Below are 17,687 nucleotides of genomic sequence, written 5' to 3'. Positions count from 1 at the left end.
TGGCTCAAGTAAGCTAACACACCTGGGCCACAGCAGGTGCCCTAATCCATGATGCGTCCCTTGCTGTGACGTGTCAGTAACTGTATTAATGCCTTTATACTACATGTACTACATATACCCATATACTACTATATATACAGATATTCAAAATTGTAGTAAAGTACAGTTTTCAGAGAAACAGGACATTTTGGAAAGAGGTCCTTCATTAGCTCTGGAAGCAAAGTGCTTCACAGACTATATATATATGGCACTGTATTTCACAGGGCCAATGAGAGTACATCTCAGAATAGTTATGAGTTTAGGTAGACTTCCAGCTCATAAAGCAATGCCATCAGTTTGAGTGGGTTTTTTTTTTTTGGGGGGGGGGGGGGGGGGGGGGTGCTCATTATGAGCACTGAGCCTGTCTTTGTTGATTAGTGGTCTTCAACATCCCTGTCCACCTCTTGTTGTTTTGTCTACTTGGTTTTAAGGCATGTTGGACCATGCTGCCTAGGGTTATATGGGTTAAGTCTAGCATGGGCTATAATGACAGGATTAAGGTAGAGTAGTATCTGTAATTTTGATAAGTGTCTCTTAGTTTAGCCACTGTCTGGGTTGACAGGATAGAATGTAGGACACCTTAACAGGTGCAAATTTTATATTAGAATACAGAATATCAATGGAAAAATGCAATTGTGAAATTCTTGTTTCTGTTATTTTTATATCATACATATTCAGTTTCATGTGTCTGTAGAATGTATGCAATTTCTTCATTTCAAAAAACTAATTCTGTAACTACAATATTTTCATAAATATTTTAATAGACTTGCCGTATAATTTTTTAAAGCAAATATATACAAAAGTTAGTTTAACACAGTATTCAGGAGCAGCATTGTATGTTAATTGCAAGTAACAAATGTCACCTGTTTTTAAATGGTCATAAAAATAACTCCACAGGTAAGACATTTCCACAGGTAGGAAACTAAAATACAGTTTAACAGCTGTGCATCATAGGTAAGCCAGTGATCTTTGGCATTTCCCTCTTCTAGTTCTGGTTGTGTAGCAATATTGTTATGTGAAACATAAGTGGTTCCCAACCTTCCTCCTGAAGACATGCCTGGCAGAATGTAATTCTAGGCCTAAGATAACACACCTGAGTGTCCTCAGAAGACCTTGATTAACAGTGCCAATTGTGTTAAAGTTGGGTTCCTATTAAACTCTATACTAACACAGGCTGAGGTTTGGTGACCACTGATATAGACAAAAATGTAATCCCTGATGTTAATTGAGGCATTGCTTTCACTGTGGCAATGGTACTTCTTCTCTGTATTCTAACAGGGTAGCTGAGGGTTTTGGGGTGCTGCCCAGAGTTACTCCAAAACTGGGCACCCCCCTGGCTTTAAGCAGCTGGTCTGGTCCCCAATGGAGACAGTAGGAGCAGGGGCAAGCTGCTGGATGCTGCATTGTGTGCACAGGCGGGTAGAGTACTGGAGATGGAAGCCCACCCAGCCTAGGGTAATGCGAGTGTGGAAAGCGCAGAGTGTCCAGTGGTCTTAGGGTGGCAGCAGCACTGTAGGGGCTGGACAGCGTGGAGAGGGGAGACATACTGCCCATGCCCAGGCGCGAGTACAGCTGTAGAGGAAGGTGAGGCAGCATGGGGTATGGCAGCCCTGCTGCTGCCTGGCTCAACATGAAGGCACACAGGTTTGGGTCCAGTGGGTGAGGCCAGCTCAGACTGTGGCGCTGCCTCTTATCCTTCATCCGTCTGTTCTGAAACCAGACCTGCAATTACACAAAGGAAATGGGGTCGCAGTCAGATGAGTGGAATATGTTGCCTGCTCAATCTTGAACTCAGTAGCAATGGAACAATGCTGTCCCCTCTTTGTAACTAGCACTGCTATCCACTTTTACACTAGAAATGTGATAAAGAATTACAGTGATACAGTTCAAAGTTCGCCAATTAGTTGTCAAATGGTTCTTATACCAATTGTTGACTTTTTTAAGGTATTTTAAAATTCTTCACATATTTGGGTTATCTGCGTATTTTGAGCGTCACGTGTAAAAACTATGAATACCTTTATAGTGGTTTCGGGTAAGTTGAGCGCAGCCGCCAATTCACATCGTCTGGCTCGTGACACATAACTCTCTTTGCAGTATTCCTGTTCAAGGCGCGACAGCTGCTCTCGTGTGAAGGCAGTTCTATGCCGCCGACTCTGGTCTATCCCAGTTATCAGTGCGATGCGCGGGCACGATTCCTCCTCCCCATTGTCACTGTCTGCATGACTAACGGACGAAATTGGAGACTCCGTGCCTTCTGCCACTGAAAAATAACGAAAGTCAAATTTAACTATATTATGCTTTTTTTTTTCTGAAAATAGGCAGAACTTAAAGCCTGGTGAGACCCCTACTTATTTCATTCAGAGAATATATTGGTACAGCCAAAATATTATTTGGGCAACTAACCTTGCATGCTGAACGGGGATATAAATGTCACCAAAGTACATAGCACAAATCCTAAAAGTATCCCAACTTGCACGCTGTGTCCAATGATATAGTATATTAACGGTAAGCAAACATTATGCCCCACATAGTGGTAACAGTAGTCGGTCGAGAATTAGGTGGAAAAGAGTTACCAAATATTAATTGTGTCCACATAAGTTGTGTTTATTCTTCGTCGTAAAGCTGCACTCTCTGCTATGCATAAATACTCGTATATATTAAAGAGTGATATAATTTACTTACACATTTTCCTTGGATAGTTCCCGAGTGAACTTTGACCTCTGTACAAGAAATGGCTCAGATATTAATCCAGATATCTCCAACGTGTAGTCTTAAATTGATTGTTACAGCATTGCAATCCCCTATTAAGTAAGTAGGCTTATTGCTTTCCACACCGTTGAGGGTACCTTTGTAGACCCTAGCCAAGTTCGTTTATAGTAAGAAGGATGAGTTGTTTTTGTAGCCTCTGACCACCCCCTCCTTCTATGTGATCTATCTCGTGTCGTCCCGTCTTCCACTAATGAGAGACGCGCTCTATCCGTCGCGGCGCCGCCTGGGCGCGCGGAGGGAAGGAGGTGTTAAATTTTCTTTGGTCTCCGACCTGCCTTTGTACTTTTGTTATGGAGAATTAAGATCGACCTCCCTTTGCTTACTGTCACAGTGGCTCCCCTGGAGAGACGGGCCATCCCTGATTGTTCCGCAGTGTTTGATGTTAGTATTTTTGGAAGTCAATCATTAGAATCCTAATGTCCGTAAATTGTAGTTGCAAACACGAACTATCTGGACAAACGCTGGTCCAGATAGTCTAGCTGGTGGTGCGTTCCATCAGAACGTAACATGATTTAATGACTGTAGCATGACGTACTTTATACATATTGAGACGTTCAGGCAACTTCATCAGCATCTACAAAAATAATGCCGTTGTTTCTAATCTGGGTTCTGTGTATTAGATCGTAGAAATACTTGTTGGACATCAGTTATCCTAATACAGTAATCTTCACGTAGTGAATTTTATCTTTTGTGACAAAATTGTGGATTTTTTTTGGCATATTCTATTAAGGGGTGGTGGTAGTTGCACTAGATAAACAGGAATATTATGTCACAGCATTGATGATTAGCAAATATATAAATTAATTGTGTTTTCTGCGCTCTTTAGCATAATAATTTCTTAAAGCAGCAAACTTGTCGTTAATTTAGTATGTTGGTGTGTTATGCACAACATTTTAATCATAAAATCATGAGGAAAATGCGGTACGTATAACTTAACATAAAGAAACATTAATATCATGGATTAATAGGTGCAAATCGATTACGTAAACGTAATCGTCCTACCTACTTTTCTCTTAAAACGTATTTGAAATGTAGCCTACATTATTTTTATTGTATATTTATTTTTGGTCTTTGCGCATCTCTGGGTCGTCGTGACACGTTCGCAGTTAAAACAATTAAGATATGTAGCCTACAATTGTTTGATAATCAGTATAATCGATAATCTATTTTCGTGATGGTTTACTTGCGCAATACTTCATTTGGGGCACCACTGGGCACTTTAATTGGAGTGACAACAGACTGATCAGTGATTAGTCATATAGCTCAGGCCTCATTACTAAATCCATCTGACTAATCCATACGTGTTTCGAGGTTCATTTGATTATGTTAACCGACAACTAACAAACAGTACATAATTAATTCTTACAATCTACTACAGGATTGACTCATTTCAGAAATTTATGTTTGGTTCAGCGAGAAATAACTAATTCATGGAAATAATCCGTCCAAAAAACAAAAACAAAAACAAACAACAAAAAACAAACAAACAAACAAACAAAACACAAACGAGGTGAATATTGACGTCTGAGCAACTGAGTTTAGCTGACGGTTCATGTTACTGTTAATGTTACGTAACTGCGCTTGCGTTAGAAAAAAGTGGACATGAACACCAAAGCATGGTCTATAAGGAAGAGTTATCAGCACGTTTCTGTCTGCCTTCAGTTACAATAAATGTGCTGTTTATCATGCAGAACAAAGGCGAACCTGCATGGTCCAAGAATAGGGTGGTTTGCCCCGAATCTCATTTGACAGAACACTTTATTTATTTTCCTTGCTAATTTATATACGATCATGTATCAGAGGGAGCAGTGTTCGTATTCTTATGCATTTCCGCTTTGGTCACTTCAGCTAACTACAGGCTCCGCTAAGACGGGCAGCCGATGTCGCGCTTTGGTGACAGAATGGCACTTATAACAATAGACTTGCATCCACTCGGATTCATTTGATCAGACATGCCGGATGTATTTTTCTGACTGTGTGTTGGTTTATACGTATTATGATTAAATGGAACTATCTTGACCTTGGCACTAAACGTGTCACAAAGGTGACGTAAAGCCAATATATGTGGTAACTGAAATAAAAGGTTTAAGTTGATTTCTTTTTAAAAGCATAATTCTTCATTAGGTTATGACAGTGTCGCATGCATAATATATAAAATGATCTTAGCAGGCACTGGAATGCAGCAGTTAAGCCTTTCGCTATTTTTGCTTTGAAGATTAGATTGATAAGCGATATTTATCTCAGCCAATCTTAGATCCCTACTGTCAGTGGGTGTGGCCTATTAGTGGTGCTGATGTTAATGGACACGATTTAACACTTTGAACATTTTCCAACTTTGGTCAGAGCTAAATAATTTTGTCATTATTTGCTCCGATATTAATGTTGCCAGCATTCTGGAACTTGTAGGATTTTTTGCTATCTATATCATTACAACGTATTCAAATGTTACGATATGCTTTCCACTTAGCCTACTGGAGAAACCTTTATTATTTAGGTAAAATGGTTAACATTCCATTGTATTCTACTTCATTTCTTACTCTTGAAGTGCAAAAAACATTAAGCATAGTATATGGCTAAGTAACCCGAGAGGTCTGTTCAGTCGTCTCACTTAACTCATGAAACTATGGACTGCGCTCCCTACTTAATTTGCTATGGGAATCAAAGAAGAGACGATGTTTCTGAGCCTGCGCTAGTCCCTTCACTGAAACTGAAGTGTATTCATTTAATGACAGCCAGATGAACCAAAATGAACCCGATGTGTTCTATCAGGCCTGAGTTCTTATTCTTGTGGTGACGTAGCTATTTTATACACACAAAGAGATGTGGCATGACATTATAACATTCTACCAATAGAACCAGATTTGTATTCGCGATAATATTTGACATCTGACTGCTTAGGCATTCGTAAACGATACGCAGCTATGCTACGAAATAAGTCACTGGTGGGCATACAATGAAAACACAACAATGGGATTTATGCAGAATAAAGACTGTGATCCCTGACACCTGTACTGATGGTAATAGGTCTACAGCAAAATGTCCCCTCCTTCACGTTATAACTGTCTATCTATCTATAACGGTCTATTATATATCTCACATAATGCATTGCAGCGTTCAGATACAACTGGGTTGTTGGCTTTATTTCTTCTCATATATTTTAATCAAATAGCAACGCACTCTTCACAGTTTAAACGAGGTTGAAGTTTTATTTGTTGTTCGTTTATTAGGTGGATAAATTGTTAAATTCGCCAGTGAGCCAACTGAAATATGTTCCACAGTCACCTGATTAACGATTTTATAGTTACAATGTAAGCCGGAATTTTGAGTTAAAGACATTCAAATATGTAATTCGTTGTGTAAATAAAGCTTTATTTTGCCGAGTAATTACATTATTGAGCCAAATGTGAAATTATTATTATATTGTCATTACAAATGTACTGTTGCCTAACGTTTTATGGACGTACAGGTTCATCAAAAGTTTATATGTACTTTCCTAATATTTTAGCGCTTTGAATATTAATGAAAGAATGAACAAATAAACCGAGAAAGACAACTTGTAACACTTTATAGGGACTGACATATGAATGCAGGTTAAAAATTCAGTAGTGATCAGACGTAATCAAGTACTGACCCAATAACGAATTATCAATAAGGGCGTTGTCATGTATAATTTATGATCCCGCCGTCGAACCCAAACGAATTCTGATACCTGTCAAAAATGCTGCACGAGACATTAGCATTATCATCAACCTAGATATTGTGATAACAGTATTCAGCTTGCAGATGTTTGTAGAAGTTTAATAGACAGGAAGATTTATAGACTGAACGAAATTGGCCATTTAGCTTTTGTTCATTTTTAACCTGCCATCTAAGAATTAAAATATAAATATTCAGCCAGTGCTCAGTAACACTGTATAGGCCAGCTGTACTTTCTGATGTGTTGTCAGTGTGTGCGTTACGCCAAGCCGAGTAACCTTTGGCAGCGCACAATCGTGCCTTGGTTCCACTAAATTGCCCCGTTGCCCAAGCAGGTCATTAAGACATTCTCTGAAACATAAGCAGCCCCTAAGGAACATCGCGTGCGTCCATCCGTAGGCCTACATTCTCACAACCACGTGACCGTATAAGAACTATATCAGGTAATTCTAAGCCGTCATTTCGCTTTAATAAAGCATCACATAATTTTTCGTATTGACGTTGGCTCACCGTCTAATTGTCCATGAAATGTCTGAATTTTAACACGAAGTTTATCCCACACCACGTCACTGATTGCCGAATAACTATTCAAACCGCGATATAGCCCTGCCCCTCACTCGACTTTTAGTAGGCGACTCTATTACTTGGAAATAAGCAGTAATTTAACTCTGTGCCCTCTTGCCACAGTTAAATATCTCCTTAAGTATCCCATTTTATTCAAGTTCATGTTTTTGCCATTTATTTTATATAGGCTGCAAGCTGAATCCTTATGTTTTAATGAATAAAGTGTATGCTTTATGTTGTCTTGGCTTTAGCATACTATTGTCTGCAGCATAGTCTTTGTGGGCGAAAGACAATCTCTTTTGAACACTAAGGAATTACCCATTTATTAGTGACAAAATCTGTTTTTCTTATTTTGGTTATGGCTTGCATTTATGAGTGACCTTCTCTCAGCGAAAAGTATTCAGCTCCAAATGCATGTCCATCACCAGTGGGTTTGTGAGTGTGAAAAAGAAAGGGGGATTAAAAGAAGAGAAAACACTTTCTGATTCTATCATCTTTTTCCATCTGTCATATCATTCATGGCCTAGAAAAATATTTAAGATGATCAAAAAGGTTCAGACTAAGGGCTGTGCTGTGTTGTGCAGAATGCCAACAGTAGAGCTGTATGTAATATGCATGTAACTTGGGGGGGGGAAAGCAGTTAAACACAGAACAGAAAAATAATACAAATGGAAATTGCAGCACATCATCATTAATCCAAATCAACTATTAAAGAACATATGTAATGATGTGTCCTTTAATAGTTTATTTGGATTAATTATTTTTAGGTGAAGTTCAGAAATTATCCAAGAGGTTACAATTTTGCACATGCATGAACATTAGGGAAAATGAAACATTCATTATGAAACCTTTTATTAAATGTAATTTTTGGAAGTTAGGTGGGTACCGTCTTTAATTTGCTCTTCTTGCAACAACAGCATCTAAAATGTATCCAAGAGACACATTTACATCTCGCTCTCTTCTTCTCTGCCTCTCTTTTACTACCCCGTCAATATTATTTCATGTTGCCCCTAAAATGTTTTTAGATTTTTCTTTATATTGCTTTATATATTTTCTCAGCAAACAAAATTCACTTAGCTTTTGTTCAATTGCATGTACACTCTTTGCATATTGTATCCACATGTCCTTTTCACCAGTAATGCAGGTTGGAACACTGGAATTTTAATATGTGTGGTTTGGCTTACTGATTTAGGTCAATTTGTTCTTTTTTGGAACAGTAGTACACTTTGGGCCAGATTATAGTGCGATTAAAACTAGGTTGCTTGTCTGCGGTAACTACATTGAATCAAAATGTCATTATGTCACTAGTTTAAGCATATATGATTGCAAGTGTGTCCCCAGGAGTTTTCAGAAATGAATTTCTCCCTCTACATCAGACCCTCCCACCTCCCTAGTGGGAGGGTCTGATGTAGCCTTCCTAATCAAATTCATCCTAGTCATGTAACCTTCTTAGTCAAATTCACCCATAAAAAGATGGTATGTTTGTTTTTTACTCTAGCATAGGTTGTCCATCTGGTCTCCAGAGAGCTCCTGCCACATCACACTGTTCTGTTGCACTTTATCATCTGTCTGATACTAGTAGTCAAGGGCTGTATGCAAAGGGCTGTATGCAAAAACCCTAGCTGGGTGTAAATACAGGACTCTCCAGGGGGAGGATTTAAAACCTCTGTCCTAGCACACAACTTTATCATGTTAGTTGGTTGATTAGACTTTAAAGTTATCTTATGTTCTACATTAATAAAATTATGGGTATAGTGAAGGGCACGGTTAGTTACTGGTAATAACAAACTAATTACCAAACTATTAATTACTCTTTTTCCCAACCAAAATCATTAGTTTGCATTTAAATTAATATAATAATATTTAGAAATAACTAAATTATTTATATGTCCAGCTTCAGTCTGCCACGTCCAAATAACAAATTACTGTGCATGTGTCACCAGTTACATAATTGAACAGGAAGTTCAAATAACCAAGTCTTAGGAGGTGTGACAATATAATCTCAATTGGTGCAAAGCTTGAAAGCATACAGGTGCCAGCCTCTTCTTCAGCCACATTTTCTTTGTGTTCCATGCCCTCTGTTTCAAATATTGCCACCATATAAACTATCCATGTCACTTATTCTTAGCTTTGTAGGCAAAACACTAGATCAAAATGAAGCTTGTTGTTGACCAATTGCCAGAATGAGCTGATTGAGGAAAACAAAGTGATGCCTTATTAGAGTCAAGACATATCTTCACACCAAAGAAGAATGATGTCAGCAGCTGTTCTGAACTGTCCCATGTAAAACCTTCAGCACCGTTCATTTTTTGGACATTTGATATCTTCATTTTGAGTTTCCATCCATCTCAGAACAGGTTTGAAATATTGTTTGATGCAATAAATGCTCAACCTGACCATATAGGATATGTTATTACTTTTACCACAGATATTTTTTTGTTAATGTTATTGTGTGATTTGAATGTATAATAACCGAAACAGAGTCAATATTTAGGGGAAGGATGAACATTATCAGATACGTTGAATTAACTGATGCCTAGATTTGCCTATCACTGCCCTATATACATGAGTTCCTTCATCCCTTCCAAATTTTTCCACTCCTAACATGGTCAGTTGATTCATCAGCCTAAATGTCTAAATATTAGACTGACACTCTTTTTGTGAACTTGGAATAGTATCTTAAAATGTAGCATTGAATTTTGCAGAATGCTGAAATTAGAATGTGCCTCAGAATAACAATATTACATGTTCATTGTTTTACTTTGAGTTTTCCCATTTATAGTTTATATTACATTAAATATAGTTTCACACATTCTAGAAGTGTGTTGACTGCAATATACACTGACTGGCCAAAAAAAAAGGTCACACACTAATATTTCCTTGGACAAGCTTTGATTACGGCACGCATTCGCTGTGGCATCATTTCCACAAGCTTCTGCAATGTGACAACATTTATTTCTGTGCAGAGTTGCATTAATCTTTCTCTAAGATCTTATTTTGATGATGGGAGATTTGGACCACTGCGCAAAGTCTTCTCCAGCACATCCCAAAGATTCTCATTGGGGTTCAGGTCTGGACTCTGTGGTGGTCAATCCATGTGTGAAAATGATGTCTCATGCTCCCTGAACCTCTCTTTCATTGTCATCTTGGAATATGCCCGTGCCATCAGGGAAGAAAAATCCATTGATGGAATAACCTGGTCGTTCAGTATATTCAGGTAGTCAGCTGACCTCTTTCTTTGGGCACGTAACGTTGCTGAACCTAGACCTGACCAACTGCAGCAACCCCAGACCATAGCACTGCCCCCACAGGCTTGTACGGTAGGCACTAGGCATGATGGGTGCATCACTTCAGCCGCCTCTCTTCTTACCCTGCTGTGCCCATCACTCTGGAACAGGGTAAATCTGGACTCATCAGACCACATGACCTTCTTCTATTGCTCCAGAGTCTGATCTTTATGCTCCCTAGCAAATTGAAGCCGTTTTTGCCGGTTAGCCCCAACGACAAATGGTTTTCTTAAGGCTACACAGCTGTTTAGTCCCAATCCCTTGAATTCCCTGTGCATTGTGCATGTGGAAATGCTCTTACTTTCACTATTAAACATATGCCTGAGTTCTACTGTTGTTTTTCTATGATTTGATTTCACTACACGTTTAAGTGATCGCTGGTCACGATCATTCAAGATTTTTTTCAGACCACATTCCTACCTCGAACATGATGTTTCCCCACTTTCCTTCAACTTTTTAATAATGCGTTGGACAGTTCTTAACCCGATTTTAGTAGTTTCAGCAATCTCCTTAGCTGGTTTTCTCTGCTTGATGCATGCTAATAATTTGACTCTTCTGAAACAGATTAACATCTTTTCCGCGACCACAGGATGTGTCTTTTGACATGCTTGTTTAACAAATGAGAAGCTACTCATTGCATTAGTTAGGGTTTAATAACTTGTTGCCCCCTGAAACATAATGACCCATGCAGTAATTATCCAGTGGGAGGCTCTTACCTATTTGCTTAGTTGAATCCAGGTGGTGACCTTTTTTTTTTTTTTTTGGCCAGACAGTGTAAATTGATATCAATATCTGAATATTGATATGAATATTAATTTTCTGATCAACAATTTGTTGAATGCAATTCATAGAATTATGTTAACTAACTGTTTTTCTCTCTTAAGTACATGTGAAATAATGACGGTGCCTTGGGAATGAAAGGTTCACAAAACCCTCAAACAGCTACCCTGTGCACAAATGTCCCACCAAACCTATAATGCAGTTTCATGGCAGATGACCTTTTTAAATATTACTTCATAACTGTTGCATATGTATTATATATTTATTAATGATGTTACATAATTACTGATGTGCAGATTAGAGTTCATTTGAGCCTTGTCTTTTGAGTTTAGCACATAGCTTTTTCCATGCCTATTAAATCAGGTTCTTGTTGTCAAGAAATGAAATAAAACATTAAATTGAAAACTAATTTAACATTGTGTGAATAGTGCATATGCTGTACTGTATGGAACTGCAGGGTATGTTATTTCTCTTCAGTCAGTATTTCTTTTCAGCATATCGCTTGTACCTTCAAAACGTGTTGTTACCTTTCTGCTTTAACTGTACAATCACTGAATTTATAAATATAAAGAAATCCACATTTCTCGTGTTTAAAGGTTATATGGAAATATTAAGAAACCTATTGTAATTAGAAACGCTAGTGTAAATGTACATTTATATGCAAACATTTTTAAAGGAACACGATTATATCATTCGTGCAACGATTAAAAAAAAAACAGCTGCTAATTTTCTCTTAAATAATATATCCTTAGCATTTTAAAAAGCGGCCTACCAAAAACAACAATTTGAAAAGTTTTGTACGTTGTATTTGTCCTACTTCAAGCAAAATAGCCTACACTTCAGTCAGAAATGAACTTGTGTTTAACTCACAGTAATCAGAATATTCAGCATTAGTCATTAAATAAAGCCATCAGATTTTGATGCAGAAGTTTATCTGTAAAAAACATTCTGGTACTGAACATATACGGACTTGTAACGTAGCAGAATCATTTTGCTGTTGATTTCAGTTACGCGCCAAGGCTGTTGCGCCATTTACATATAAACTTTACACCTTTGCATAACGAGAAACGACTGCCTCAAACAATTATATTAATGTTAGATATCAAACTTACCTAATTTTGTTATGACGGATGTTTAGTTTCAGAGTTGTAGAGTGATTTATTTCAGTATTGAAAGTCTTGAAACACTCGTAATATATAACCTACTTACCTTAATATGGACTCAGTATGGAGCTTTACGAGTGGGCAGGAAGTTTAGCAATAAGATCATTATAAGGCATTTCCCGGTACAGTAGCTGCCTTGCGCGAGTAAAACGTGCCACGAGGCAACATTGTAGCTAGAACAGAAGCATGTTTATGCCTTCGAGATCGAGCGGAAACTGCCCAGTAAGGTCTGAAATAACATGATTTTCGTTTAACACTTTATTATATTCATCGTCCGCCAACTGAATTCAGTGATCTCATTGTCGGTGGGGTAGATTGTTTGGGGGTGGGGGGAATCTCTGGGCATCAGGTTGTATTTCTCCCTTCTGTTTATATGCCTGTGACATGCCAGGTACAGACCTGAGGCCTTGAACTTGGACAGTTTGCTTAAGGAGGGACTGTCTATGGCTTCCTTCTGAACAAGCCCTTCAGAGAGGGCCAGGCTCGACTGTAAACTTGGCCTTGACCTTGAAGGCCCCGCCTGACCTGTAAAAGACGACCGTCTGTGTGTTTGTGTGTGTGTGTGTATGTGTGTGTGAGCGTGTGTAAGCGTGTGCGTGTGTGATTGCATGAGAGAGAGACAGACAGAGAGAGAGAGAGAGAGAGAGAAATCGGTTCTGTAGGAATGACGGGAGGGAGGGTTCCTGTTTGACGCTTCTGAGAATATTCCAGGCTCACACAAAACACAGGACTGTTTGTAGAGCTCTTACTTTAATTGAATCATTTATTACAATATTAGTAGTCAAACATGACTAATGGGTTAATAAGAATTGGATTCACACATGGATTAATAAGAATTCGATTCAAAAGTTCATATGCAATGTGCATTTTTGTTTAAATTATCAATAATTTCGTCGAATTTCTAAAGATCTTTTTGTGAAATTGTTTTCACCATAAGACCGCAAGTGGCGTACATTGCATGCGTGATTAGATCAATAATTTAAATACAATATAGACATAGAGGTCTGTCTGAAACCGCTGCTTAAACCTACAAACAATTTGCAGTAAGCATGATAGATATATGGCAAAAATACAGGCCAGCCTATTCTAAAAATGCCGGTTTTGCCTGCCAAAGATAAATGATTCAGCAAGAGCATGTAGTTGTTTTTTTTTTTTTTTTTTTAACACAAATGACTCAGTGACACCATGAAGCCTTCAGGATAAATGTATCTGCAGTAGATTTTTGTGGATTTCGTTCCAACCTTAATCGCTTCTTCTCACATTCCGTGAGATGTTTTACTATACATATGAAGTTTTAATCTATATTAAAACGGGCAGTAAGCGTACTGTACCTTGGAGACTGTCGGAAAATAATCTTGGAGGAACTGTAAAATTGTGGACTTCCATAAAGCTTCACACTGAAGCTTTAATTTAAAGGTTTGTTTTAGGGGTGTTTTGCTTTGAATAAATACGTTATTTAAACCCGTATTTATTAAAAGAGTTTTTTAACGATAAATAATTAATAGATATGAAGATGCCAATAAAAAAAGTGTTGATTATGTAAACGTGGATTTAGCAATTATTGGGAAATATTATACACATATAATCAACTTATACTTTTCATAAAACATATTGCTTATGTAGACAAAACAGATTGGCCCAGTCTTTAGTATGCTGTCTTTGTATAACCTACTACCTATTATCTTTTAATCCAACACGGCCCTAAAATTGAGCATCCATCGCTTAGGCCTTTTTCCCTCTCTGTCCAAGCAGATAATTACAGTGATTCATTTCCAAGTGTCAAAATTATATTACATGGCAATGCTTTCAAAATATTACAATATGCTTGTTCATGATAATTTCAGTCTAATCACTATATATATATATATATATATATATATATATATATATATATATATATATATATATATATATATATATATATAGAATGCGCGAAAACAGTGGTTTTTTTTTAAATATATATTTGCAACTGCTCTATTAAGGAGGCATTGCCTTATTGATGCTGCGCCATTAAAACACCGATTTCTGCCATGAAAACAATGGAATGGACAGAGGAAATAACTGTTACAGATGCTTAGATATGCTTAGATGCTTCGTAAAGGGTAGATATGTGTAAGAAGTGATTCTGATGCGCACCTCCGGCTCCATTTATCTGGAACAGACCAACAAGGCAAAGAAACCCCAAAGTGAACTAAGCTACCTCTGTCGGGGTTAATGTTTGTGCATCACGTGATATGTCTGTCATCCAATGAATAAGCGACAGTCCAGACTTTACTCCATTGCGTCAATGCAACTGTGTAGATGTAACCGTGTGTCCTGCTCTGCACTCAGGTCTTTGCACGATAATTCTCCTTCCGAATGGTAAGCGTGATATGACCACCTCCCTGGTACTGAATCCTCGTTGGGCGGATACGGTAATGTTTGTATATGAAAACAATTTGGATGAGATAAACAAGAACATGGAAGGTCTGGTTGGTAGCGGCAATTTCGCGGCCAACCAGTGCAGGAATCTGATGGCCCATTCGGCTTTGAGTGGTCACCCTTCCAGCCTTGTGCATGGTTCCAGCTACACCACCGTGGACGTATCGACTACCAGTTCAGCAGAAACGAGCAAGCAGTGCACACCATGTGCGACGGTTCCCCAAGCCTCGTCCACCGGTCCTATACCTTATGGCTACTTTGGCAATAGCTATTATCCTTGCAGAATGGGGCGGGGTTCGGTCAAGTCTTGCACTCAACCAAGTCCACTTGGCTACTCTGCAGACAAATATATGGACACCCCAGTTACGACTGAAGAATATCCAAGCAGGGCCAAAGAGTTCGCCTTCTACCACGGCTATCACAGTCCTTATCAATCTATGGCCAGCTATTTGGACGTGTCGGTGGTACAGACCCTAGGGACGGGGGAACCGCGGCACGACAATCTTCTGCCGATGGACAGTTACCAACCCTGGGCTTTGGCTAATGGATGGGGAGGACAAATGTACTGCTCCAAAGATCAGAGCCAAGCTGGCCATTTGTGGAAATCTGCATTAGCAGGTATATTAAACTTATTTTAAGCACCATGCAACTAGATTTCAGATCAAATTAAACGGTTCAATATATAGTTATATTTTATTACAGACCACAGAGACGTGTTAGTTGCTTTAATCTCAATATACTGTCGAGTAAAATATATACAATGTAATATACGATCAAAATGTTAACTCGATCAGTCTTGCATTTGTTTTAAACTTTCAGTCATTCGGTTGTGGTTTGATTAGCCTTTCACATGAAGGCAAAAATAGGCAAAGCAATTAGATTTGAAGAATGTGTATCCTATTAATGTTGGATTGTTAAGATGCGCCTCGAGTTGTGTAATTGATAGACAACTACCGAGCCCATCAGTAATAACTCTGTTTGTTATTCGTTCCAGATGTTGTGGCCCACCAACATGACGGGGGCTCTTTCCGCCGAGGAAGAAAGAAAAGGATACCGTATACCAAAGCACAGCTAAAAGAACTGGAGAAAGAGTATGCAGCCAACAAATTCATCACGAAAGACAAGAGGAGAAAGATTTCTGCGGTAACCAACTTGTCCGAAAGGCAGATCACAATTTGGTTTCAAAACAGGAGGGTAAAGGAAAAGAAATGTGTTGCTAAAGTTAAGAACAGTACGCCGTAGTGCGGATCTGAGCAATCAGACATTTTCTCTGAGACTTCAGACTGAAGAAAAATGTCGATTCGATTTTTAAAAAAATCTGGACTTCCTTTTGCTCTCTTGTCTGCATGATTGCATCGCGAGGGAATCGATGGATGGACTCAAACAAGAAGAATTAATTTTAAACAAGAACAAATATCCCTGCTTATCTGTAACGTATTCGATTGAAGCCCCTTTAGTCGTGTCTTACATGGATTTTATAGGCTAAATGTTAAGCATGTCGGTGTTGTTCCTGCAATACCATTAAGCTTATTACACTATGCCAGTCAATATTCCCTAAACTGTTGTCTCTTGTAAAACAGCATGAAATATAGAAATGTTTAATAAATAACCTCTCATTTATGGGCTTTAGGAATTGCTTAAGTAGATTTATCTTACTTTTTTACTTCAGGAGCACAAACTAACATTTTACAAGAGGAATTTTAACTGTCCAACTTCTGAGTCAACCCAAGCGATCACGAATATATTTTGTTTTACAACTGTGAGATTATGTTCAATACATTAAATTCATACTAATTTCTTAATCTTAAAATTTGATAAACTAAAACCGCAAGCGTTGTTCCGTAAATTTTGCATGTAAATTGCAATCCAGTTGGTGTTATTGGTGCTTGTACAATCTTCATGTCAAGGGGAAAGAAATTGGCCTCCCATGTGATTGAGCTTTTTTAATGCTTAAAAAAATGTTTACTTTGTAACTCATTTCTCCTGACAATCTTTGAAAAGGGTCACACGTTTTAGTTGTATCTTGCAATATTTTCAACATATTTGGCTGACAAATGTCAATAATCAAAATATTAATTGTGTACACATATCTTGGCTGTTTTTGGAGCCATCAATAAAGATTTGCGCACAAATATGCAAAATGCAGGTTCAGAAGTGTTCCTCTTCCCGGCTGGGACATTGGGGGCTGGGCACAGGGCGTTTTGATGTTAGCTGGGTGGGTTAGCTCGCGGCTTGTAGACAGACCTACTAAATCAGCCCTTGACCTTGACCTTGAAAGTCACGTGCTCTTCAGATAAGCAGTGAGACTTCTTTTTCACGAAACTATGAATACCTAGGCATTGCTCAAAAAGGGCAACGTTGATACTTTAAAAACCTTTTTTGGGGGGGGGGGGGGGCTGGAGGCGAAGGTGACTGTTCTTGTTGGGATGTAATTATCCTTCATTTCTTTTCACGAGAAATTTCTGTTTGGCTTCAGTAGGCTATGTCTTATGTACTCTATACTTCCTAAATGCCAGAACACTTTATGGTGTTTTAAACTTTGAGTTGAAAGACATAAATATCTTCCTTTTGCGTATCTCATTCAGGTAAACAGATTTACGCACGACGATCTACTTTATAATCTCCTGCAGGCGTAATTTACGTTCCTGTCCGAGTCCAAGCCGTTTAATTGCGTGACAGTTCGCAGAGTCGTGGAGTGCTGCATTTGCACAGTTCTCTTCACGCTGGTCTGGATTAGAGCGGGTGTAAAATAAAAATGTCCATAATTACTCATAGGCTTCATATCATCACCTTAGCATCATCCCATTCCAATTATTTCACGCAGGCTCTGTTTACACTGAGAGCAGGTTCTCGTGTTTCTGAGAACTTTTATAGCTTTTCTTCACCCAAATGTACGCAATTATGGAGTTCAACGACATTAATATGAACCCTAAGAAAATATGAATTCTGACATTTCTTGCCACCTTAT

At 38.4% G+C, this 17,687-nt stretch overlaps 2 protein-coding genes across 2 annotated transcripts; one reads left to right on the top strand and one right to left on the bottom strand.

Moving 5' to 3' along the window:
- Window positions 1-1,278: 1,278 nt before the first annotated feature.
- eve1 (even-skipped-like1) lies at window positions 1,279-2,449 on the bottom strand. The gene is made up of 3 exons (XM_026997925.2): window positions 2,443-2,449; window positions 2,055-2,299; window positions 1,279-1,761 (listed from the first exon to the last, which is right to left on the bottom strand). The coding sequence occupies exons 1-3, from the start codon at window positions 2,447-2,449 to the stop codon at window positions 1,279-1,281; spliced, it is 735 nt and encodes a 244-aa protein (XP_026853726.2).
- A 12,221-nt stretch (window positions 2,450-14,670) lies between these two features.
- On the top strand, window positions 14,671-16,443 carry hoxb13a (homeobox B13a). Its single transcript, XM_026998011.2, has 2 exons — window positions 14,671-15,337; window positions 15,714-16,443. Exons 1-2 carry the CDS (start codon window positions 14,671-14,673, stop codon window positions 15,959-15,961), a joined length of 915 nt encoding a protein of 304 aa, XP_026853812.1. The 3' UTR covers window positions 15,962-16,443.
- Window positions 16,444-17,687: the final 1,244 nt, after the last annotated feature.

This window comes from Electrophorus electricus, chromosome 1 (genome assembly GCF_013358815.1).
Source record: "Electrophorus electricus isolate fEleEle1 chromosome 1, fEleEle1.pri, whole genome shotgun sequence".
NCBI classification, from domain to species: domain Eukaryota; kingdom Metazoa; phylum Chordata; class Actinopteri; order Gymnotiformes; family Gymnotidae; genus Electrophorus; species Electrophorus electricus.
This window is presented reverse-complemented; position numbering and strand designations above follow the sequence as displayed.